General features: G+C 43.8%; 2 protein-coding genes across 3 annotated transcripts in view; one reads left to right on the forward strand and one right to left on the reverse strand.

Moving 5' to 3' along the window:
• Nucleotides 1-1,989, reverse strand: part of ZFAND1 (zinc finger AN1-type containing 1) — a 29,500-nt gene extending 27,511 nt beyond the window's left edge. Inside the window, exon 1 of the mRNA XM_030553361.1 lies at nt 1,971-1,989. The gene's annotated coding sequence lies outside the window, so the exon portion shown is untranslated. The remainder of the gene's footprint in view (nt 1-1,970) is intronic.
• On the forward strand, nt 1,712-23,669 carry CHMP4C (charged multivesicular body protein 4C). 2 transcript variants are annotated; one of them, XM_030553364.1, is made up of 5 exons: nt 1,712-2,050; nt 16,194-16,371; nt 17,080-17,194; nt 19,618-19,726; nt 21,033-23,669. In XM_030553364.1, exons 1-5 carry the CDS (start codon nt 1,855-1,857, stop codon nt 21,095-21,097), a joined length of 663 nt encoding a protein of 220 aa, XP_030409224.1. In that variant the 5' UTR covers nt 1,712-1,854; the 3' UTR covers nt 21,098-23,669. The 2 variants fall into 2 exon arrangements, with proteins under 2 accessions (XP_030409224.1, XP_030409225.1); XM_030553365.1 differs by lacking the exon at nt 1,712-2,050 and adding an exon at nt 14,410-15,272.
• The last annotated feature ends 727 nt before the right edge of the window (nt 23,670-24,396 follow it).

Genomic DNA, 24,396 nt, shown 5'->3' on the forward strand with positions numbered 1-24,396 from the left:
CCCTTCAAGTAGTTGAAGGCTGCTATCAAATCCACCTTCACTCTTCTCTTCTGCAGACTAAATAAGCCCAGTTCCCTCAGCGTCTCCTCATAAGCCATGTGCCTCAGCCTTCTAATCATTTCCATTTTCCTCCACTGGACTCTCTCCAATTTGTCCACATCCTTTCTGTAGTGAGGGGCCCAAAACTGGATGCAGTACTCCAGATGTGGCTTCACCAGTGCTGAATAGAGGGGAATTATCACTTCCCTCCATCTGCTGGCAATGCTCCTACTAATGTAGTCCAATATGCCGTTAGCCTTCTTGGCAACAAGGGCACACTGTTGATTCATATCTAGCTTCTCGTACATTGTAATCTCCAGGTCCTTTTCTGCAGTACCAGCACTTATTCAGTTGGACCCCAGCCTTTAGCAGTGCATGGAATTCTTCTGTCCTAAACGCAGGACTCTGAACTTGTCCTTGTTGAACCTCATCAGATTTCTTTTGGCCCAACCCTCCAATTTGTCTAGGTCACTCTGGACTCTATCCCTACCCTCCAGCATATCTACCTCTCCCCCATCTTAGTGTCATCTGTGAACGTGCTGAAGGTGCAATCCATCCCATCATCCAAAGCAATAATGAAGATGTTGAACAAAACTGGCCCCAAGCCCGACCCCTGGGGCACTCCGCTTGATACCAGCTGCCAACTAGACATTGAGGTATCACTACCCTTTGAGCCCGACAATCTAGCTAGCTTTCTATCCACCTTATAGGCCATTCATCCAATCCACACTTTTTTAACTTGCTGGTCAGAATACTGTGGGAAACTGTATCAAAAGTTTTGCTAAAATCAAGGTATATCATGTCTATCGCTTTCCCCATATCCACAGAACCAGTTATCTCATCATAGAAGGCAATCAGGTTGGTCAGACATGACTTGCCCTTCATGAATCCATGTTGACTGTTCCTGATCACCTTCCTCTCCTCCAAATGCTTCAAAATGAATTCCTTGAGGACCTGCTCCATGATTTTTCCAGGAACTGAGGTGGGGCTGACTGGGTTCTCTTTCTTCCCTTTTTTAAAGATGGGCACTATATTTGCCTTTTTCCAATTGTCTGGGACCTCTCCCAATCACCATGAGTTATCAAAGATAGTGGTCAACGGCTCGGCAGTCACATCAGCCAACTTCCTCGGCACGCTTGGATGCAGTGCATCCGGCCCCTGGACTTGTGTATGTCCAGCTTTTCTAAATAGTCCTTAACCTGTTATTTCACCACTGAGGGCTGCTTATCTGCCCATCCCCTCTTCTGCTCAGCTCTCTGACCCCTTCCCCTCACTAATTGCCCATCTGTCTTGCACAGGGATTGTGAAGGAGCGAGGATGGGAGAGATGATGCCTGAGGCTGAGGCTCCAGCTCCCTTTTACCATCCATGGTGCTGCCAATGGCGGAGAACATAATTGAACCAGGCTAGGGCAGGCAGCCTGAGCCCCCCAGTAACAGCTGCAGCTGGGGGACGCTGGCCCCTGGCCTGGGGCAGAGCTATCGCCTCCATGGTCCCGCAGGGGGTCAGCTGCCTGGGGCCAGGGGAAGAGGCAGCCGGGCAGGGGGTCACCCTGGGCAGCCACCTCGCCCAAGGCGCATGCGCAGAGAGGGTCCAAAGGGCTCAGAGGAGGCGGAGTCTCCGGTGACACCTGGCCCAGGTGTGGGGAGCGTCACATGGCCCCGCCACCTCCCTGCCCGGCAGCTTCCGCCTCCTCCCAGCGCTGCTCAGGTCGGTCAGTCGGGAAATGCCCGGGCCGCTGGCGGCTCGCTGAGCGACCCCAGGGGCTGCAGCGCCGAGCCGAGCCCGGACCGCCACTGCCCCCAGCCCCGCCGCCATGAGTAAGATCGGCAAGTTGTTCAAGGGCGGCGGCCCTGGGCGCCCCAAGGGGCGCGCGGGCCCCACGCCCCAGGAGGCCTTAGCCCGGCTGCGGGAGACCGAGGAGATGCTCACCAAGAAGCAGGAGTATCTAGAGACCAGGATCCAGAGGGAGCTGGCCGCGGCTAAGCAGCACGGCACCAGGAACAAGCGAGGTGAGCCCAGCCCCCGCCCCTACACACAGAGCTACCGCCCGCCACTGGCCAGCCCGCGAGGAGAGCCCGCCCCTACGGGGGGCCTGCAAAAGCTGCCGCAGTGCACCTGGTGGGAGCTGTACGGCAGGTGTTGGGAAGTTGGCGGTGAGGGGAAACGTAGCCAGCTGCTATTCTCGGGCCGGGGCTGCTTCTTGGCATTGGTGGGCTTTGCAGGGCAGTGCGATGCAGAGAGATCACTGGCTTTCAGTGTAAATGCCTGCTAGACACGTCAGCTTGTTTGAATGGAAAGCTACATCTGTATTGCACATGGCAACACCAGAAGTAGATGAATTTGGGTGTAGTTCTCTCTCTTTTGGATTGTGTGTATATAGGGCAGCACAGGGACAAGTTCATTTTAGTTAATCCATCAACATGGCCTTTTAAATGTTTAATATCCTGCGGTTTAAATACTTACTTCCACGTAGAGACCAACTATGTATCAATCTTCATTGTATTCCTTTTTATATGCCATATTTTGGTACAGAGGGGAAAAAAAAAGACAAGATGGAAGGTCTTGTAGGAGAGTACTGGGCTCATGCTAGAGTCTAATCTATTTTTAAACCTGCACATACATGGTGTTTGGCTTCTTTTATGACTTCCTAGAGCCTCTCCAGCTAAACAGTAACAATTGTTGGGTGTGTGAAGTCAGAGGAGGTGTGTTTTCATGTTTGTACACTAGTGCTGTACAAGAAAAGCTTTGTGTAATCAATGCTTTTCAGCTTAATTTAATTATTGAGAGTGTAGAACAGATTATCTTGCCCTTAAATAATTTATTAACTATGGGCCAGATTGTGATGCCCTTATGAATATTGAATAGTACTTTGCACCTTACATTCTGTTGGCATCAGTGGGACGTACTTGTGGTGCAAAGGATTGCTCAACGTAAATAAGAGCAGCACAGTCTGGCCTTAGGGAGATGAAATAAAGCACCAACCATGCAGCAGAAAAATAGTAGCCTCCATTGCTGAAATACCTGAGAATCTCCCAACTATTTACAGATTTATTCTTACAACACTACGGGGAGGTTGGGGAAACATCTATAGATGTGTAAAAATGGATTAAATGATAGTAAGTCTATGGTAGAACTGGGAAATGACCCCACATTTCTCTACACAGAGCCTTAATCACTAACCATCTTTGTTTAGCTGTGGGAAGAAATCAGCATTGTGGCAGCGGGATAGTATGGGCTTGATCCTGCTCCTATTGAAATCAGTGAAAAAAATCCCATTAGTTTCCAAGAGTGCAGGAGCAGACCTTCTGTTGCCTTGATAAATAACTGAATTTCAAAAGCAGGGAAATCTGAGCACCCATAGCAATAAGTTGACTAGAGTTACAACAAGCTGTTTTTTCAGAAATTTTAGCCCCTTTAAACTCCAGTGTTTTAGCTTAGAAGTCCACTTTTAACAGCTCAGTGATGGGATTTTTAACTGTTTGAGCCAACTGTGGTACTGACATTATAAAGTAATCTTCAGTACAAGACCACTGCCTTGAAACACGTTCCTGCTTCCCCAAATACTGTGAGAGGCAATGTTGCATGCGGTGTTGTTGTAGCTCTGTTGATCCCAGGATATTAGAGGAACAAGGTAGGTGAGGTAATATCTTTTATTGGAACAACTTCTGTTGGTGAGAGAGACAAGCTTTTGGATTTGACAAGATCTTTTTAGATCTGAAATTTAATATACCACTAAAATTGTGCTATGATAGTAGGCAATCTCAGTGGTGGGTTTTCCCTTACTTGATCTTTCTACTGATGAATAATTTAAAGGCTAATGTCATGTAATTTAAATATATAGGAGGATACTTCGGCGAAGTCTCACAGAAGGCTGCTTATTAAGGGTAGTCTGCTGTGCTTTAGTTTTAATTGTACTTTTCTCTCTCTCTTATCAGGAGTTAAAGATTTTAATTAAAAAGGGCTACTAGGTAGATTGCTCGCTTTCCTGTTGTTCTTATACAGTTAAGTCAACACAATAGATCCTTGCACAAATGACTGAGGCACTGTAAATCAGTGGTTCTCAATCTTTCCAGACTACTGTATCCTTTTCAGGAGTCTGATTTGTCTTTAGTATCCCAAATTTCACCTCACTTAAAAACTATTTGCTTACAAAATCAGATCTAAAAATACGAAAATGTCACAGCACACTATTACTGAAAAATTGCTTACTTTCTCATTTTGTCTGTTTTTAGTTTGTACTGACTCAGCTAGTGTTTTTTATGCAGTCTGTTGTAAACCTAGGCTAGTATTTAGGTGAGTTGATGCACGCTCTGGAAGACCTCTGTGTATCCCCAGGCCGGGGTGGCAGGTTTGTATAATTTTTGGTGGTGCCCAGAAGAGGCCCAAGTCCTGTTCCCCTGCCTAAGGCTCTGGGAGGGAGTTTGAGGAGGGCTCAGGGAGAGTGTTGAGGGTGGGGTGTGGGCTCTGGACTGGAGGTGGGGTTGCAAGGGCTAGGCTCTGGGAAGGAATTGAGGTGCGGGCTCTGGGCTGCAGTAGAGGGTTGGGGTCCAGGAGGGGGTGCAGGGTATGGGCAATGGGAGGGAGTTTGGGTGTGGGATCTGGTCTGGGGCAGGGCTTTGGGGTGCGGGAGGGGCTGCAGGGGTCAGTCTCTGGGAGGGAGTTTGGGTGCAGGGTCTGGGCTGGGGCATGGGGTTGGGGTGCGGGAGAGGGGTGCAGCACTTTCCTTGAGCAGCTCCTGGAAGTGACCCACATTCCCCTCTGGCAGCAGCTCGTAGGCAGGGGCCAGAGGGGTCTCCACACACTGCTGCCTGTGGGCACCATCCCTGCAGCTCCCACTGGCGGCAGCTTGGGGCAGGGACAGTATACGGGGCCACAGGGACATGCTGGAAGTGAAGCCGGGTGGGCAGGAAGCTGCCTTAGCCCCATTGTGCTGCTGGTGGTGGCGGGGGCCCCGGGCCCTTTTAAATTGCCTGGGAATGGCAGCCAGGGTCTGGGGGGATGCTCTGGGGGAGGCATGCAAGGGCGGCAGGCGGGGCCAGGAGGGAGACCTGGCTCCAAACTTTGGTGGAGCTGGACCCCTGTGCTCTCATATTATTGGAGCATGGGCACCACAGGCCCATAGAACTCGACACCTCTGCCCCCACAGCGGTAAATGACTGAATTTTGCAGATTAGCTAGTGAACAAATAATAAAAAACAAGTGTACTATCTCCCCAAATACATCCCTTTCATTTGTTTCAAGCATTGTATGTTTTAATTATCACTGATATTTAATAACATACTAGTCAATATACTATGGTATATTTTGCAAAATATTTAGTTGAAAGGACGAAAGAGAATACCTAATTAATCTTGTTACATGAACTGGAACTATAAGAAACTGAGTGAGTACAAGTTGGATTTTACTTTGCTTAGCTGGAGTTAATACTTCGGGGGGGGGGGAGTGAGCATTGGGGACAATTTCATTTGTAATCGCATGATCTGAGAAGCTTTATGTACCTAAAATAGGTGTGTCTGAGACAAGAGTAGGATGCACACTGCAGAATTTTGGACATCCCATACAGAATGCACACTGGCTGAATAGGAATGACCTCGTTAGATTCCAGGTGCGTGAGTCTGAGCTTAGCTACACTAATATTAGTGAGGTCCTATTCAGGCCCCGGTTCTTCATGAGCTCATAGGATTCCTGAGAAGACTGTGTAACATCAGCCAGCCCAAGAAATGTGACTTAAGAACTATAATAAAATAGCTATGCAAATAGAAAGATATTAGAATCTGTCATCTTCCTCACTGATAATTGTTGAAAATACAACTAATTCCTGCATCTTAGTCTGAAAGTAGCTACAAATGTAATCATACATGACTTCCACCTTTCCACGTTAATATCTCATTGCAGCTACACTAACTGTAGGGGTTTTCTCTCCGGCCAGGATACAAGTGCAACTTTTTGGAATTCTTTGTGTTGGTGCTTTCGTTACAAACTTTGTTTCCTTCCACAACAGCTTTGCAGTCTCTTTGTGCACCATATACAATCACCTATTTGTACTGAATTTCTTTGCAGACACATTGTGCCACATCCTCCGTTAGCTCCATTGACTTGAGTCAATTTGCAGTATACCTACTGACCCCTGCTGTGGTCTGACCTTTATTTGTTTTGTTTTCAGCACTCAGAGAACCAAAGAAATTGAAAGGATAGGAAGTGATCTAAAATATAATTTTAGAAATTGAATAGATTTGAGAAAGGGGAGGAAGGTGAAGTTATTGGAAAGATGCAAGCTCCATGTCAATTACCATTGCATTCTCTTCATACTTCTATATCAGCAGTTCAAACCCAGCTGCAAGTCAGGAGTGGCCAAAAGTGGTTACTACTTGATGGTGATGTGCTTGCCCACATGAATGCATTGGTGTTCTTTGTGCTGTGTTTTGTGGAGTGGTTTCCACATCACAAAAACCACCGTCTGCCTACAATACCGGCAGAGAAACCAAGGACTGAATGAGTATATAGATTGAAACAACCTTCTCATGGCTAGACGTGATACCTCCAGTTGAGAGTTGAGATCCATTGGAGAGGTAGGCTGGGGAAGTCTGCAAAGCTGTGGCCTGGGCTGCATTTATTTAATTAGATTGTGGTCTCAGTCTGGCACCTTCCATGAACACTAAGAATTGACTGAAAAGAAATTGAATAAGTGAAAAGGGAATAATCTTCTTTTGTGACTAGGAACAAAGTTTAGCTAGAACGTCAAAAGTCATACAGCAGATTAGTGATGACAAACCCTAGGTAGAGGCATGGGATAATAACAATTTTAGGACATTACTAATAGAGCCTGCTGCAAATGTGGTGTTGATGCACTTGGGCATGCCTGGTGTTCTGGCATTCCTTGTAAATGACTTAGTTGTCATACGGTTGCTGACGCTGAACAATGATGCAACAGTTTCATGTTACCACAAAACAAGTCCATAATTCCAATAGCAGGGAGGATGTCAGATGAGGATTGAAGTGGATTGGCGGAGCTGTGTGGGGAAACTTTCCCAGCACCCTTACTGTGCCATGTCACAGCCAGCATTCCTAGTCCTTTTTCTTATCCTTTTTTTTTTTTTTTGTTTAAGAAGAATCAGGCACGGAATTGACATGTGCTATTTGTAACAAATACACACAATCTTCTCCCACAAGTTTTTAAGAATTATGGGCCTGATCCTGATGTGATTTACGCAGGTGTCATTCCATTGGCTTCTCAAGTTACTCCTTATTTGCACCAGTGTGAGATTAAAATCTGACCCACTGGGTAAAAGAGAGCTAAATTAATCAGTACTCTTACAGAGCAGATCTTGTGAGAGGCACAAGTTGCTCACCGCCTAACATACCTCTTAATTTGAGAGCCCTAAGGATGGACAGATTTGTGCCAAATACCTACTCTGATGAAGTGAGAAATTTTCTTTAATATTTTTATGAAGTCTGTGTATGCCTCAGTTTCCCTCACTTGTTGCATTGCTACTTACTAGGGGCAAAAGATTTAACAAAAAAAAGTTTTGACATTTTCATTATGAAATGTGTTCAGTTTTTTTGGTTCAAAACAACTTTGTTTCAGAGTTTTAATTTTCTTAAACAACAATCATTTAAAAATGGTTGAAGTCAAAGCAGTGTTTTGATTTTTGTTAGAACAAAACATTTCATTTGACCAGAAACTTTTATATATTTTTCCATTGTGCTGGAAATGTTGAAAAAATTATTTTTGGTTTGATCCAAAATCTTTCTTTTTTTCCCCCTGCAATTACGCATGATCTGGAAAATCCATTATTCACGCAGCTCTAGATAACAGCACTTCTCTGTCTCACAAGGGTGCTGTGAAGATAAATGCAATCAAGACTGCAAAGTGCTCTGAGAGTACGGTAATGGAGACCCTCTGAGTAGTATAGCTAGACAGGCCAAGTGATACCTCACACCTCAGGAGCTACTCTGCTGAGCCACACTCAGGTTGTCATAAACAGATAGTTAAGGGTTAATGTCTCTTTTACCTGTAAAGGGTTACAAGCAGGGAACCTGGACCACCTGACCAGAGGACCAATCAGAAGACAAGATACTTTCAAATCTCGGTGGAGGGAAGCCTTTGTTGTGTGTTGTTTGTTTGTCTGTTGTTCTCTCTGGGTTCTGAGAGTAACCAAACATACCTACAGGCTCTCTAATTTTCTGTTCAAATAGTAAGTGTAAGTACAAAGGTGGTTTAGCCTTTTTGATTGTTTTCTTTATTTGCAAATGTATATTTTGCTGGAAGGATTTTAATTTGCATTTGTGCTGGGGGGAAGGCTTCTCTCTAGTGTCTATAAGCTGAAAGACCCTGTAACCTTTACCATCTAAATGACAGAGACAACTTTTACTTTTTTTTCTTTCTTTTATTAAAAGCTTTTCTTTTTTAAGACCTGATTGATTTTTTCCCCTTGTTGAGGCTCAAGGGAATTGAGTCTGTACTCACCAAGGAATTGGTGGGAGACAGGGAGAGAGAAGGGGGGGGGAGGTGGAATCCCTCTGTTTTAGATTCACTGAGCTTGAATCTGTATTACCTCTTGGGGAGGGGGGAAGAGGAGGGGGAAAGGTGCACTCCTCTCTGTTTTAGATTCAAGGAGTTTGAATCACAGTGATCTTCCAGGGTAACCCAGGGAGGGAAAACTTGGGAGAGGCAACGGTGGGAGAAAGCGTTTACTATCCTTGTGTAAGATCCAGGGGGTCTGGGTCTTGGGACCCTCTGAGAAAGTTTTGGGGGGACCAGAGTGTACCAGGCACTGCAAGTCCTGGTTGGTGGCAGCACTACAAGATTAAGCTGGTAATTAAGCTTAGGGGGATTCATGCTGGTACCCCATCTTTTGGATGCTAAGGTTCAGAGTAGGGATTTATACCATGACACAGGTTGAAGCATAGTGCACCTGATTTTGAGAGCTTCTGAGCCTTGGTAGCTGCCACTCACTTCGCTGGGAGCTGCAGGTACTCAGAACTTCTGAGGAGCAGACTAGTGTTAACACAACAAGGAGTCCTTGTGGCACCTTAGAGACTAACAAATTATTTGGGCATTAGCTTTCGTGGGCTAAAACCCACTTCATCAGATGCATGAAGTGAAAAATACAGTAAGCGGTATATATACACAGCACAAGAAGAGAAGGGAGTTGCCTTACCAAGTGGGGGGTCAGTGCTAATGAGACCAATTCAATTAAGGTGGATGTCAGCCATTTCCAACAGTTGACAAGAAGGTGTGAGCATCAGCAGAGGGAAAATTTACTTTTTATAGTGACCCATCTGACATCAAGAATTGAACATTCAAAAACCAGTACGAGAGCACTTCAGTCTCCCTGGACACTCAGACTTAAGTGGCAATTCGTCAACAACAAAAAACTTCAAAAACAGACTTCAGTGACAAACAGCAGAATTGGAATTAATTTAGAAACTGGACACCATCAAATTAGGCCTGAATAAAGACTGGGAGTGTATAGGTCACTACAAAAAGTAATTTTCCCTCTGCTGATACTCACCCCTTCTTGCCAACTGTTGCAAATGGCCATCCACCTTGATTGCATTGGCCTTGTTAGCACTACAAAAGTAGTTTTCCCTTTCTTGGTATTCACCCCTTGTCAACTGTTGAGAATAGGCCACTTCCACCTTAATTGAATTGGCCTCATTAGCACTACCCCCCACACTTGGTAAGGCAACTCCCATCTTTTCATACGCTGTATATATATACTGCTTACTGTATTTTTCACTGTATGCATCTGGGGTTTTAGCCCACAAAAGCTTATGCCTAAATAATTTTAGTCTCTAAAGTGCCACAAGGACTCCTTGTTGCTCTTGTTGATACAGACTAACATGGCTACCACTCTGAAACTAGTCTTAATGTAAGAGCTTGCTGTTTCCTGAAGAAAACCGTTCTGTTTCTGGTTAAATTGGTGTTACATATATTTCCTCAGATTATACTTTGAGTCTTCCTGCCTGACTGGATTCTTTTTCCAAAATCTTTGGAATGGTAAAAACATCCTTTCTCAGTCTCATTCTGTGAAGTAAGTTTATCTCCTCTGCTCACTTTCTTTGCTTTTTGATGTCATTTTATTCATTTATTCCTTTATAGCTGGGTTGGTTATTATACAGTAGCATTTCTGAGGAGAATTTCAATACAATTCTGTCATCTACTTGTAACACAGTTACAGATGTTTAAGGAGTCATATATCTCTGCAGTAAGAAAAAAAAGCCCTAAATCAATTGAACATTATAGCTGAGACTTGGAATCTATGAAATTTAGAAATCCCCGTGAATCTCAGATTTGAAAGCTTTAACTCCCTTGCCTCTATGTATTGCGATACTGCCTCTTATGTACATGATCACGTAATACTGGGCAATGTGATAACTAGTAAATGTGGCATTCAGTTCACAAATATGGGTTAATCAAGTGGGGGCATGGGAATGTTGTATATGTGATGGGTTGGATCACAGAAACCCCCTTGGGGCAGGGCCGGCACTTCCATTTAGGCAACCTAGGCACTCGCCTAGGGCGCCAGGATTTGGTGGGGGGTGGCATTTTGCCACCGTCGGCGGAAATTCGGCAGCAGAGGGTCCTTCCGCCCTTCGTGTCTTTGGCGGCAATTCTGCGGCGGATCCTTCACTCATTCCGGGACCCACTGCTGAAGTGCCCCGAAGACCGGGAGCGCGGAAGGACCTCCTCCTAGGGTGCCAAAAACCCTGGCGCCACTCCTGCCTTGGGGCTGCCAACTGATGTGCCAAGGCGACTACTGCCCCTGCTTTCCCTACCAGCCTGGGACTCCAGAGCCCTACCTGGCTGTGCCAGACACACTTGCCGGCCACAAACACAGGCCCAGGTCTGAACCACGACCACAAACTGCAAACTTAATTGAAAGCAGATTAAGAAGTGTTCCTGTCTTTAACACTCAGATGCCCAACTCCCAATGGGGTCCAAACCCCAAGTAAATCCATTTTACCCTGTTTAAATCTTATACAAGGTAAACTCAAATTGTTTGCCCTCTATAACACTGATAGAGAGAGATGCACAGCTGTTTACCACCCCCTCAAGTATTAATATATACTCTGGGTTAATTAATAAGTAAAGTGATTTTATTAAATACAGAAAGTAGGATTTAAGTGGTTCCAAGTAATAGCAGACAGAAAAAAGTGAATTACCAAATAAAATAAAACAAAAACATGCAAGTCTATGCCTAATACAGTAAGAAAACTGAATACAGATAAAACCTCACCCTCAGCGGTATTCCAGTAAGCTTCCTTTTACAGATTAGTCTCTTTCTAGTCTGGGTCCAGCAATCACTCTTACCCCCTGCGGTTACTGTCCTTTGTTTCAGTTTCTTCCAGGCATCCTTTGGAGGTGGAGCAGCTATCTCTTGAGCCAGCTGAAGACAAAATGGAGGGGTCTCCCATGGGCTCTCTCTTGTGGGTGGAGACTTCCCTCCTCTCTCCTATGCGAAGTCCAGCTCCAAGATGGAGTTTTGGTGTCACATGGGCAAGTCTCATGTCCATGTATGACTCAGTTTTTACAGGCAGCAGCCATTGCCCACATGCTATCTTGAATGTCTCCAGGAAGACTCTTATGTGTATTGGAGCCTTCCAAGTTCGATTGTTCGTTAAGTGTTTCTTGATTGGACACTTAATTTGCACACTCCTTTCTCAAGACGCTGACCAAATGCTTTACTAAGGCTTTTTAAAATCAGACAAGTATATAGCCAATATTCATAACTTTGAATACAACAATGACACATGCGTACAAATAGGATGAATATATTCAGTAGATCATAACCTTTACATGTGTTACATATGTAGAATAAAATGTTCTAGTTATGTCATATATACATTCAGAAGCATATTTCCATAAAGCCTTATGGGGTGCGCTGTCACAATATCTCTTGGGTAATGTGGAAGAGGTGAATAAATTGATTTGTTACAAAGTGACGTATTCCGTAAGTGCATTGTGGGAAAGCTAAATTCAGTGAGTTAATAAAGATGGTGTGTTACATTTATAAAAGCAAGCAGCTAAATATGTGAAAATAAAGAATTCTCTCTCTTGCGGCTTCTACCTGGAAGGAGTTCACCTCCAACTTCAACCCAGAACCTTCTGGATTTCAAAAATTGCTGCTCTGCATGTACAGCTAATCCGTAGTGTGTATGAACAGTCACTAATACTAACACTAGGGTGATTAGATATCCCATTTTTAAAGGGACAGTCCCATATTTAAGCCCTCCTGCGGGTGTCCTGACTTTCTTAAAAACAGGCAAATGATCCCATATTTTCTGTGTCTGTCCCCCTCTCAGTACTGGTGGGTCCTGCTGCTGGCTGGATCCCTGCTTGCCAGCCGCCTGCCCACCAGCGGTGAGTCGGGGCAGCGGGGTCAGGTGGCCAACAATGGGGGTGGGTGTGCAAGGCTGGTGGTGGGGTGAAGATGCAAGGTGTCTCACTCCCAGCACTGTATGAAGAACTAGCCCCTGATCGAAACTCTCAGTTCACCAACAGCCTGGCGGGCAGACTGTTTCCCCCTACTGCCACTGTCTGGGTCAGTGCCCTGGAATAGCCCAAGACCCTCTGGCCTGGGGTGCTGGCCAGGAAGAGCCAAGCCCTGCATGTGCCAAAGTCCCACACAGCGCTAGCATGGGGAAAATCTCTCTGCCTCTCAGCTAAGTTCTGGAGTGGCAGGGGAGCAGGAAGTGATTTCCAGCCTGTTCATGCCCTGAACCTGCAGGCTTCAGAACAGCCCTTCAAACAGGGGCTTAGCACCCTCTTCTCCCCAGCCTAGGTCTTGCTCCCAGGGAGCACAGGGCTGTTCTGGCCCCTGGGCACCCTCCCCTGCTGCATGCTCGGATGCCGCCCGCCACCTCTGTGCCCCTGCAGATCACCGGAGTTGTAAGTTGCAGCTTCTTGAGGCCCTCTTATGCCTCCCTATTTTCCCAGACGTTCAGCTTTTTTGAAATTCCTCCTGGACAGGGATTTGAGAACCAAAAAGCCAGCCACGTGCGGGGAAGATACGGACATACAGTAACCCTAACAACCGGTTCTAAACTGGCTTCTAAATTTAACAACTGGTTCATGTGAACCGGCTCCAGCTCACCACTGAACATGAGTAATTTTATCAAGTGTCTCATATTCAGCATGGGGAAATATAGACACCCTAACTAACACCATTAAGTTCCACAGCTCAAAAATGCCTTTTTTTGTCCTATTAATTTATATTCCCTCACAACAGCCATTTCTCCCAAATTCATATGTACTTTTCTGCCACATGGCACCATAAAATAAAATTATATAGTGAAAAATCTTTTATCCAGAGCAGTTGAAAGCTGTCTATGTTATGCAGGAGGTCAGAATACCCTTCTGGCCTTAAAACTGTTAATCCATGATTAAGTAGCCCCTAAAAAGTGTTGAGTGAGTGATTTTGAAGCAGGAGAGCAGAAGTGCTTTGCACTTTGGGAGCAGAGGGCACTAAAACAGCATGAAAAATGCATGCAAGTGTGTGTATATGTGTTGGGGGGAAGATTCAGAGTGAAGCTGAAATAGTATGTACATAGGTGTGGAAATTCTGGTTCCATCTGTCAAAGGTTTTTTTAATATAATGTCAGCTGAGACACATTATCCCAATTCAGTACATTTGTAGTCACTGGACCAGCCTAGCAAGAGTGGGTGGATCTTGAATTTGAACATTCCAATTTTGGGTACATTTGAATGGGGGGATGTAACTACAATTTCTTCCTCCCAAAACATTTTGCTGGAGGCATTGCAAGATATTTTGTATTACAGAATCTACCTAAACATTTGTCCTCATACAGCTTATAAGGCACAGTGCAAGGCATTCATCAGTAAAACACAGTATATTTCAGTGCGCTGCTACACATGGTGACTGTTCTTCACCTATGTAAGGGGCCTGGCTTCATCTGTAGGCGTAGGTGCCACAGTATCTAGAGTCAGCATTATCTCAGACAAGCAGTCTGAATGAAGCATAATAGATAAAGTCTAGGACGACTGAAAAGGTTAAGGTCAGAAAGGACCATTATGATCTTCTAGTCTGACCACCTGCACAACGCAGGCCATGGAATCTCACCCATCCACTCCCACAACAAACCCTTAACCTATGTCTGAGCCACTGAAATCTTCAAATCATGGTTTAAAGACTTCAAGGTGCAGAGAATCCTCCAGCAAGTGACCTGTGCCCCACACTGCAGAGAGAGGTGAAAAAAACCCAGGGCCTCTGCCAATCTGCCCTGGAGGAAAATTCCTTCTGGACCCCAAATATGGGGATCAGTCAGGCATTTGGTGGCTAGTTATCACTCCAGTGATGGGCAGTGTTACAGTCAGCTTCTAGTCCTGCAGCAGCTTCAAAAATGAGATATGAGCAAGAAGGAAGGAAGAGCGTGACAGAGTGCAGGACCACTTGGTCCATAATATACAAGGAGTTAACTACATCCCTTTCCTGGCACAAGTGCCTATGAGGAAGGGCTGTGTAGAGCTGCTGGTTGTTCCTCAACCCAGGCAGGACTAACACCATGCCCAAGACCCTTTCCCTGAGCAATACAGGCTGCAGGTGCCTCACTCTGCACCTCTTTCTGCTCCATGGCCAGTCTCAGGAGACAACCTCCCTCCAGCAGATCTCTCTTCAACTGAATTCTCTCAGCCCTTTATAGCAGTGGTCCCCAACCTTTTTCATCTGACAGGCGCCAGACAACAAGCCATGGAGGACTGTGGCAGCGGACGAGCATCCGCCGAAATACGGCAACATCAATAGGTGTCGCTGCTTGTCGGTGGTATTTCAGCAGTGTCATCCAGAGGCATCGCTGCCGATGCCTCTGGATGATGCTACTTGTTGGCGGCATTTCAGCAGATGCTCATTCACCGGCCAGAACGCAGGCACACTTAGACACCTCAGCAGGTGTCAGGGCGCCCACAGGCATTACGTTGGAGACCTCTGCTTTATAGGGATAACTTGACCCCTTCCCAGCTGGATCTGATAAATCCCCCATGTCTGTTTTTAAAGGGGCAGACCAGGCTGCTACAGGTTGCTGGAAAGACAGACGGGAAAATACCCGTGGGAAGAAGATGTCCACACCAAGGGCTTGAATGAAACCCCTCCTCAACCCCAGCATGGGCCATCTTTTCTTGTGTGTGGTTTTGCTTATGCCTTATGGTATCTTTATGCTGCTGTGCTCCCACTGAAAAATCCTGTTTGTTGCTGTATTATAAGATCAAGTGTAAGTAGTCTCTTGGCCTATCCAAGGCCATGATCAAGTGTCTTGATGTTTTTGGTCTTTTGGCCTTGAGATGAAAACTTTGTCTGTGTCTCTGCGACCTTGAAGTAAAAATATTATCTACATTATTTCTGCTGAGTCACAAAGATAGTAGGGAGTGGCTGAACCTTGCTGGTGGTCTTGATGTAAGGGTCAGGGATTGGCCCCTACAACAGTTTTTTGACAAATAGATCCATCGAAAGCATATTGAGCCCCAAAGAAATCTGACTCCACCCTCCCAGCTAACTGACCTATTTGGCTAGGTGACTCTGGATTTCTATTGCTCCTGCCACTTTCAAGGAGCAGCACTTCCAAGGAATGTGACCTTCAAGGAGCAGCACTGACAGACACCATCAGTGATGTGATAGTTTCTTTCTCCATCATCTTTGGTTTTCCTGTTTTTCTTTCCTGTTTTCCAGCCTCCTTTTCCTTCCTTCTCCTATTTTTTCCTTTCCGTTTTGTTTTCCAGCCCCTCTCTGATGCTCCTCCTTTTCCTCCCATCTTGTCCTACTTTATGCTTTGACATGGTGAAACTCAGGGCCACCTGCAGCGAAGGAAGAAGCTGCCTCTGGACTCCAGGCAATGCTGCTTCTCTCTGATGCACAAGAGTTGTTAACCTATTTCCCCAGAGTCAATTCGTGCAATCGCAGAGCAGGCAGGCAGGCCACTGAGCAGTGCATTTTATGGAGTAGGTCCTTTTTTCCCTTTGTTTATGTGCCAGCGCTTATAGATAACAGCTTAAAATAAGGCAAGAGAATGTGAATTCTTAACTCAGCGTCTCCTAAATTATACTTTGTTCCATTTACACTGTTCACTGTCACTGAATCTCGTATGTGCATTTCAGTCTGAAAAGAGTTAACTGTGTCCCTTCTGATTACACAATAGCTGCATTACAAGCCCTGAAGAGAAAAAAGAGGTACGAGAAACAGTTGAGCCAAATTGATGGGACGCTCTCCACCATCGAGTTCCAGCGGGAAGCATTGGAAAATTCCCACACCAACACAGAAGTGTTCAAGAATATGGGCTATGCTGCACAAGCAATGAAAAAAGTGCATGAAAATATGTAAGTGCATTCTGTCCACTTCCACAGTAGGGGGTTCAGGCTGTAAAATTCGCTCTCTGACTGTGTGGATTAAATGTTTTAGTTTCACTGAGACACCTGGTTCTGATTTTGTTTTTGTTAATGTTTAATGTTTGGGAGCACTTCTGATAGTGGAATGTGATATTTAGAAGAAAAATAGCTTGTCTCAACAGCAAAGCTCAAAGATCCTACGAAGTGCACAGGGATGTTAGTATTAGGTCTGAATTGCCTTTGGGAGGTGCTGAGGGCAGAGAAAGCAACAGCAGAATAGCACTTAGCGGAGCAATATGGAGTCTTCTCTCCGAAGTCTCTAAATGGCTGTGGAATTCAGGTTTTTAAAGGTGTTCTAATTCAACCCCAGTTTAGCAAAACTACTCATGTGCTTCAAGCCTGTTGAAGTAAAATCAGTTCTGTTCAATATGGGGTCTTGTACTCCCCCCCGCACCCCACCACTGTAGTTCATTAAGAGACAGGACTAACATCTGCCATGTTTGACTTGTCAACTTCTCACATGCTTAAAGATCAGCATGGGCGTAGTACCTTGCTGAATTGGTGCCTTAAATTGGAGACTTTCTGTAGTCAGGGTTCTTATTACTAAAGGGACCAGAACCTTTTCAGATTAGGTTTTCCTAAGGCAGATGTGGTCAAAGAATGTGTATTTTAAAAACAGTTTAAATACTATTTCTCTAGGGACCTAGACAAAATTGATTCTTTGATGGACGATATCACTGAACAGCAAGCAGTTGCCCAGGAGATCTCAGAAGCTATTTCAAACCGAGTTGGGTTTGGTGATGAGTTTGATGAGGTTAGTATTGCAATGAAGTCAAGGATAAAAGATGTACCAGCCTAATACAGTGATGATTTTATTGTGTGGTGATTTGTTTTTAGCCTTTTTCCCCATGCAAGTGGTGACTATAAAATTGCTTGGATACATTTAATCATATTTATAAAATGTATTTAGATATTTTTAAAAGACGTTTTGATCTCAAATTCGCTCTCCATGTTCTTACCCTGTATGTGTGGACATAACTGAAATGTGTGATTTGCAGTGCTCAAGATAGACACTCAGTCAAGTGTGTGTTTATCTTGAGCACTGCACATCAGTATCCGTATGACACATTGCACTATGTGCATCTCTAAACACTCAAGGCCAGACTTTGAAAGGTATTTAGGTGCTGAAAGACGCAGACATGCACCTTATAGGATTTTCAAAAGTGCCTGAGCGGGTTACATGCCAAACTTTCTAACTGACTCCAATGGGAGTTAGGCACATAACCTGTTCTAGTGCTTTTGAAAATCCCAATAGGCATCTGTTTGCATCTTTAGGCACCTAACCTTTTGAAAATCTAGACCTTAGGGCTTTATCTAATGCCCGTTGAAGTCTTTATCTAATGCCCGTAGGAGGCCTCCTGTTGACTTTGGGCACTTAATCAGGCCCTTAATTATTCTTAAACCAAGTTTTTTTTCAAATGTGAAAAATACTAATTCTCACTGCGGGCCTAAGGATCTGATCCCGTGAAGTGATAAGCATTGGAATCAATGGAAGGCAGCAACTGATTCCTGAAAGCACTCAGCGCCTCTTGGAATCAGGCTCAAAGTCCATGGCAAGTTGGAAGATTTTTATATATTAATTTTGAAATGATGAGCACGAAGAATTGTTTAAACAGTGTCCAAAGCAGTAAAAATAACTAATCACCTTTTCCACCTGAGCTGAAAGCAAGCATACAGCATTCCAGTCCTGCAGATAGATATATAAATAATATCTATATAAAAAGATTTTAATATGTGCCTGAAAAAATATCCTTCCTTTGTGGGGTTTTTTTTTTTTTTTGGCCTAGGTTCTCACTATTTAGCCTTTTGGTGACTTGTTAAACAACAATAGGTTTCTTTATTTTGTTTTGTTTCCCCATTGACTTCTGCTAAGTAAAAAGGCAGGCAATGTAATCGATATTCTTTAGAAATCTTTAAGCCACAACTGGATGTCTCTCTAAAAGATATGTTGTAGCTCAAACAGATGTTATGGTCTTGATGCAGAAATTATGAGGGGAGGTTCTGTGGCCTGTATTATCCAGGTGATCAGATTAAATGATCATCGTAATCCTTTCTGGTCTTAATTAGAGCCTGTTCAGACTGTTTTGTCAAAACATTCCGTCAAAATGTCCATTGGCAAAACTTTTCACAGAAGAAGGGTCAGTTTTGAGAAACTTACTGTTTCATTTGAAAAAAAATTTAGACTTTTCATTTTGAAATTTAAACTAATTTGTATTATATAACACCACTGGGTTTTCCCCATCCTCTTTGTTACCATTGAGCTAACAGTTTTAATTTATCAGGTGAGGTATTTCTGGTAGAGATGGATAAGTATTAATGCAGTTATACAAGACACTGATAAGACCTCACGGGAGTACTGTGTACAATTCTGGTCACCCATGTTCAAGAAAGATGAATTCAAACTGACAGGTGCGGAGAAGAAATACTAGGATAATCAGGGGAATAGAGAACCTATCTCCTGAGAGGAGACTGAGTGTGTCTACACTACAAAACAAATAAAAACTCTTGCAGCAGCAAAGCTCAGAGTCTGGGTTAACTGACTCAGGCTTGCACTATGGGGCTAAACACAGTAGTGTAGACATTCCTTTTCGGTTTCAGAACCCGGGCTGCAGCCTGCTATTTTTAGGCCCTGCAAGCCAGAGTTAGTTGATCCAGGTTTGTAGGTTCACCATTTTTTGTTTTTGCAGTATAGACAAACCCTAAAAAAGCAGGTCTCATTTAGCCTAGCAAAACCAAGGCTGAGAGAGGATATTACAACCCTCCATAAATACATCGGGATAAATGCCAGGGAAGGAGAAGAGCTAGTTAAGCTAAAGGACAATGTTGGCACAAGGACAAATGGGATATAATTTGGTCGTGAATAAATTTGGGCTGGAAACTAGAAAATGGTTTCTAACCATTAAGAGGTGAGTGGTTCTGGAACACCCGTCCAATAGGAGTTGTGGGGATAAACAACCTACCTGGTTTTAAGATGGCGCTTGACATATTTATGAAATGTATTATAGGACGGAGCTGCCTGAGATAGCTGGAGACTGGACATGATGACCCAAGAGATCCCTTCTTGTCCTATGTTCCTACTGGTTCTTTGATTAGTGATTGTGGTTTAGGATGCCCTTGATGTTAACTGAACCTATTGCTTGAAATATAACTTTGCAAATGAGTCTTGCTTGCATTCAGGATGAGTTGATGGCAGAATTGGAGGAATTGGAGCAAGAAGAACTGAATAAGAAAATGACGGATGTCAGATTGCCAAGTGTCCCATCCACATCGCTGCCTTCCCGTCCCGGTAAGCTGCCTGCCATTTTAAGTTTCTTATAATTAAGCCATGTCCTGAGAGAGAAGAGGGAGAGAGTGAAAGCACAAATGAAGCATTTAACTCAGCTTTAACTTTTAATGTAGACTTCTTATCCATTTGTTGGGCCTGCTCACATGAAGTAATGGAAGGGTGATCAGACGTCCCAATATTTCCTTGTTTGTCCCGCGTCCTGACTGATGTTTGGTCAGGATGTGAATTGTCCCGATATTTTGCACTCCGGCGCACAGATGGAGGGGGCTTGTGCCCCCAACTCAGCCCCGGCCCCACCCCGACTCCACTCCCTCCCTGCCCTATTGGATCCCTCCCCAGATCCCCACCCTGGCCTCGCCTCTTCCCCAAGCACGCTGCATTCCTCCTCCTCCCTCCCAGGCTTGTGTGAATCAGCTGTATGGTGGCTGCTCAGCCCACCAATTTTTCCCATGCTCCAGCAGCTCTTTTTTGGCTCCATCGCTGGCAACCCCCTACCCTGTGTCCTGATATTCCAGGCCTCTCATCTGTTCAACTTAAGTAATGAGGGTGTTTTGTTTGGTTCATAGAAACATTTAGGACCAAATTATCTGCAGGTGTAAATATATGCATGTTCATTGGCATTTGTTTGGTGTTTCACTGGAAAATACCGCCACACCTATGTTAATCATATAGGTAGGTAACCCAGAAATGGGAAGTTATTCTTCCCCCTTTCTGGCAAAGCAGCCATTTGTTTCTTTTGAAATAGGAGGCTGACCTGGATTCAGAACATTTCAGTAACACAGCTCCTTCTCCTTAGCATGACAGTGGATTGAAATTTGCCACAGATATTGTATTTACCAGTGAATGAAATGAAAGTGCATATAAATTTAGAGACTTAGCTTCAGTTCCTTTCCTTATGGGCCACGCTTGCTTCCTGAACAATCTCATTCTGAAATTAAGCAGTAGCTAATAACCAGGCACACAGCCCTTTTTCTAGAGTCATTCTAAACCATTTACTCTGAGTTAACATTTATCCACTGATTTTGTTTTTTCCACCTTGTTCCAGTGTTTAGAGCTCAAAATACCTCCCGCTGAAGTCAGAGAGTTGAATCAGACCCATAATATCCAGGGCTGTAAGTGAGCTACTGGTGAGACCATAATGGCTGTGCATTTAGTCTGCCTACTCCCTGGGCTACCATATTTAGCTCACTATTTGATAAATTGCTTTGAGATACCTCTAGGCTGACTAGCGTTACACAAATCCTGCTGTCAGTGAATAAAATGGCTGTTACTTGAGTCACTGATTACTGTTAATCTCTCACTGTAGCATCCTCCAGGAAGAAAGTGGAAGATGAAGATGATATGAAGCAGCTGGCGGCTTGGGCTTCGTAACATCAGACTGCAGTGTTTAGAACAACAGGTTTCTTATGATACAGGTGTAAAGAATTGCAATAATGTTTTATATGCTTAACAAGTCAGACCCAGTTTGATCACTTGTTTTACTTTGGTAGGGTCAAATGATCTTAAAAAAAATGACTTAACTTCGATACTATTTTTAAATGTTCTGTTTTTTTAAAGGGAGATTTTCAGGACTTGGCCAGTCTTGTATCATTTTTACAGTGAAGAATCCAGTTGGAATTTTTATTAAAAAAAGAGCTCTTACTACAGAGTATTTTTGTGAGACACTAAGGCCCCTATGTACACACGTGACCAAATTCACTGCTGGAGTGAATGTTTGAAATGTAGTAAAGTCATAAAGGCTTACAAGCAGTGGTCAGTTTGGCTCAGAGTATTTGAAAGCTAGTGGAACAGCTTCCATAAGCTGCTCCGAGCACATGGACCTAATGGGGCTGCATATGGGCACAGAGATCACCCACCCAGAGCATCTTGCAGTATCAGGGTCCCAAACTGTAAGCTCCTTGGGGCAGAATCTTCTATGACAGGCTTTGGTTTTGTTTTTTTCCCTCTAAATCACCATATACATCTATATAATTAGTTATAATCAAGGTTTAAAATCAGTTCAGGCTCATTCAGTGAAAATGGTTTGGCTCTCAAGTGTAACTAGGGGAAAACTAGAGCGTAGAATTAGTTTTAATCTAGGTCCCTGCTGGTTTAAAACTGATTCAGTTAACTCTTTAAAGACCAAGAGGAGATGTGGCCTAACTACTGCTTATATTCCTCCCAACTTAACTTTTCCAGGAGGAGTCATAACTTCATATTACAGATTGTTAAAAGTTGTCATAATGGGACTTGTAATGCTGTGATTTCAAAATAACATCGGTTTCCAAGCATTCAGTTCCTGTACTGAGACTTGAATGGAAATTGTATCGAAGTGTTAATATTTGAAATTTCTTTTAACTTTTCTTTTTCACTTCTTTGAATGTGAGTGATTTAGATGTGATGTTCATGTACAGTGTTGCACAACTGATTATTTTTAGTCTAATGGGACAAATGTTATTTTGAGTGCTGAAGTACTGTGTATGCAGAGAAATCAGAACAAGCAAAGTAAATGAGACCTTCTGACTTAATAAGCCACTGCCGTCCGCAGTGAAATACTGAAACACTTACATGGGGCGGGGGGGTCCTAGAGTACTAGAAATCAAAGTAATACTGATCTGGGTTCCTAGTTTTAAAAATTATAATTGATAATCAGGCCAGCCAGGAAACAGTGGACAAGGGGGGTTCTTTATCCTTGTAGCAGCAGCAGATTAACCACTTAAGATTCTGTGCCAAGCACTTTGGCCTCACACCAGCAAATGACTTCAGTCGCCCATTCTTCTGTACTTAATGTTAAGCATGTGTTTGTGTGTGTGCTCCTGAATGAAGGCCAGAGTGCTCAACAGCTTGCTGGATTGAGCCCTGTTAATGGAATGGAGCGGATTCTGAAGTTACAAATAAGACTGGCTGGATTCTCCTCTTACACTAGTACAGAACTAGTATAACTTCACTGGACTTACTTTTGGTCTATGTAGGTATGAATGGAGAATCAGGTCTGTGTGCAAGGCTAAGCCTACACTAAAGGGAAAAGTCAATCTAAGCGATGCAATTTGAGTTACGTGAATAGTGTATTCAAATCGATGTAGCTTAGACCTACTTCCTGCGGGGTCCACGCTACACGATATCCATGAGAGATGCTCTCCCGTTGACTCCCCTTACTCTTCCCGATCAGGTGGAGAACAGGAGTCGACGGGAAAGCGATTGGTGGATGGCCTATGCATTGATTGCCACAGTGTCCATCCTTGGTAAGTGTAGACAAGCTCTTAGAGAAAACCAGGTGCATGTGCAACTCTGTTGTAGAGCTAGGAAGCACCAGAAAGAATCTCTTTCTGGAGCAAGAAAAAGAAAGCTGGAACTTTGTAGGTCTCTATTTTAAAACAGTGTATTTTATATTTTAAAGCATAGTCTTCTAAATTTATTATGGAAACTAACACAGTAACAGTGTAATTCAATTGTATTGCATTCTAAAATGCAAGACAAGATACCGATGAGAAGCTGCTGAGACTAGGGGGTTTATTAAAATAACTAATCGTCTGAGTTAAGATCTGTTTTCTATGCATTTGGTGAGAGTCACATTTTCAAGGTTAAGCAAGCTTATATATGTCAATGTACCTAAGTTATGGATAAATTGGGCAACAGTGATGGACTACTTAGGCACATAACTGGCCATGTGTTTGCACAGATCTGATCACTGTGCACACCTCTGGCATTTCTATACATAAGTTAGGCAGTGCCAATATGTTTACATGCTTGGTTTGGAAAGACTGGCCCATAATATCTGTTTTTTCTCAAGTTAGTAGTTTTCCAATACTTAGCACTTAACCTGTTCAAAGTGCTTGACTAACACTAATTAAATACAATGTACATTTGATTGTACCTTTTAGAAGTAACCAGAGATATTTGTATTGCTATTTAATTTCTTTTGAAAATAAAGACATGGTCCCTGCACTGGAAAGCTTTCTCTGTGTCTAGTTGTGTACAGCACTCATTTCTTTTGGATCCAAGCCTCCCATAAGTATCTAGATATTAACAACTAGCGACTTTTTGATCACTGCAGGCAGGGAGTCAGCGTCCTTGTGACGCAATGAAAAAGGCTTTCCCCCCCCATGCAGTGTAGTTCTCAAACTCCAGAAATCCCCAGCATACCTTCAAAGACTATAGGGACTCTTATGCTTCTAAAATCCTTCTTGTAAGATATGTCCAAGTTAATGGAGAAAACTCTTACAGTAGCAGGTTGGCTCTAGCAAGTCCTTCTGCTTCAATACTAAACAAATGCCATCTTGACACAGAAGAGAGACATATATTCAAAAAGAAAGAGGCAGTTTTCTATTGGATCTGAATTTGCACATGAAGACTAGCTCCTCAGAGGTAACTATAGCTCCAATTATTTCAATAGTGGTACAGTAACTCCTCACTTAAAGTCATATTTTTCAGGAACTACAACATTAAGTGAAACAAATCCATTTTCCCCATAAGAATTAATGTAAATAGGGGGGTTAGGTTCCAGGGAAACTTTTTTGCCAGATAAAAAGCATTATGTACATTTTAAACAAGCAATTTAATACTGTGCTGTGGGGAGCAGTGTGCACGTGCTGTGTGTTTACAAACATACTGTACATACAGTACAGTACTATAGCTGGGAGGTACCCTCGCCTTACCCTACACAGGCATAGCCCACTAGTACTGGAGATGAG

This window comes from Gopherus evgoodei, chromosome 2 (genome assembly GCF_007399415.2).
Source record: "Gopherus evgoodei ecotype Sinaloan lineage chromosome 2, rGopEvg1_v1.p, whole genome shotgun sequence".
Classification (NCBI taxonomy): domain Eukaryota; kingdom Metazoa; phylum Chordata; order Testudines; family Testudinidae; genus Gopherus; species Gopherus evgoodei.

Excerpts from the sequence above, each read along its gene's own strand:
- CHMP4C (XM_030553364.1), top strand. The coding sequence starts at position 1,855 with ATGAGTAAGATCGGCAAGTTGTTCAAGGGCGGCGGCCCTGGGCGCCCC. Across the intron at positions 17,195-19,617 it reads TTGGTGATGAGTTTGATGAG|GATGAGTTGATGGCAGAATT; the intron begins GTTAGTATTGCA and ends GCTTGCATTCAG. Across the intron at positions 19,727-21,032 it reads ATCGCTGCCTTCCCGTCCCG|CATCCTCCAGGAAGAAAGTG; the intron begins GTAAGCTGCCTG and ends CTCTCACTGTAG.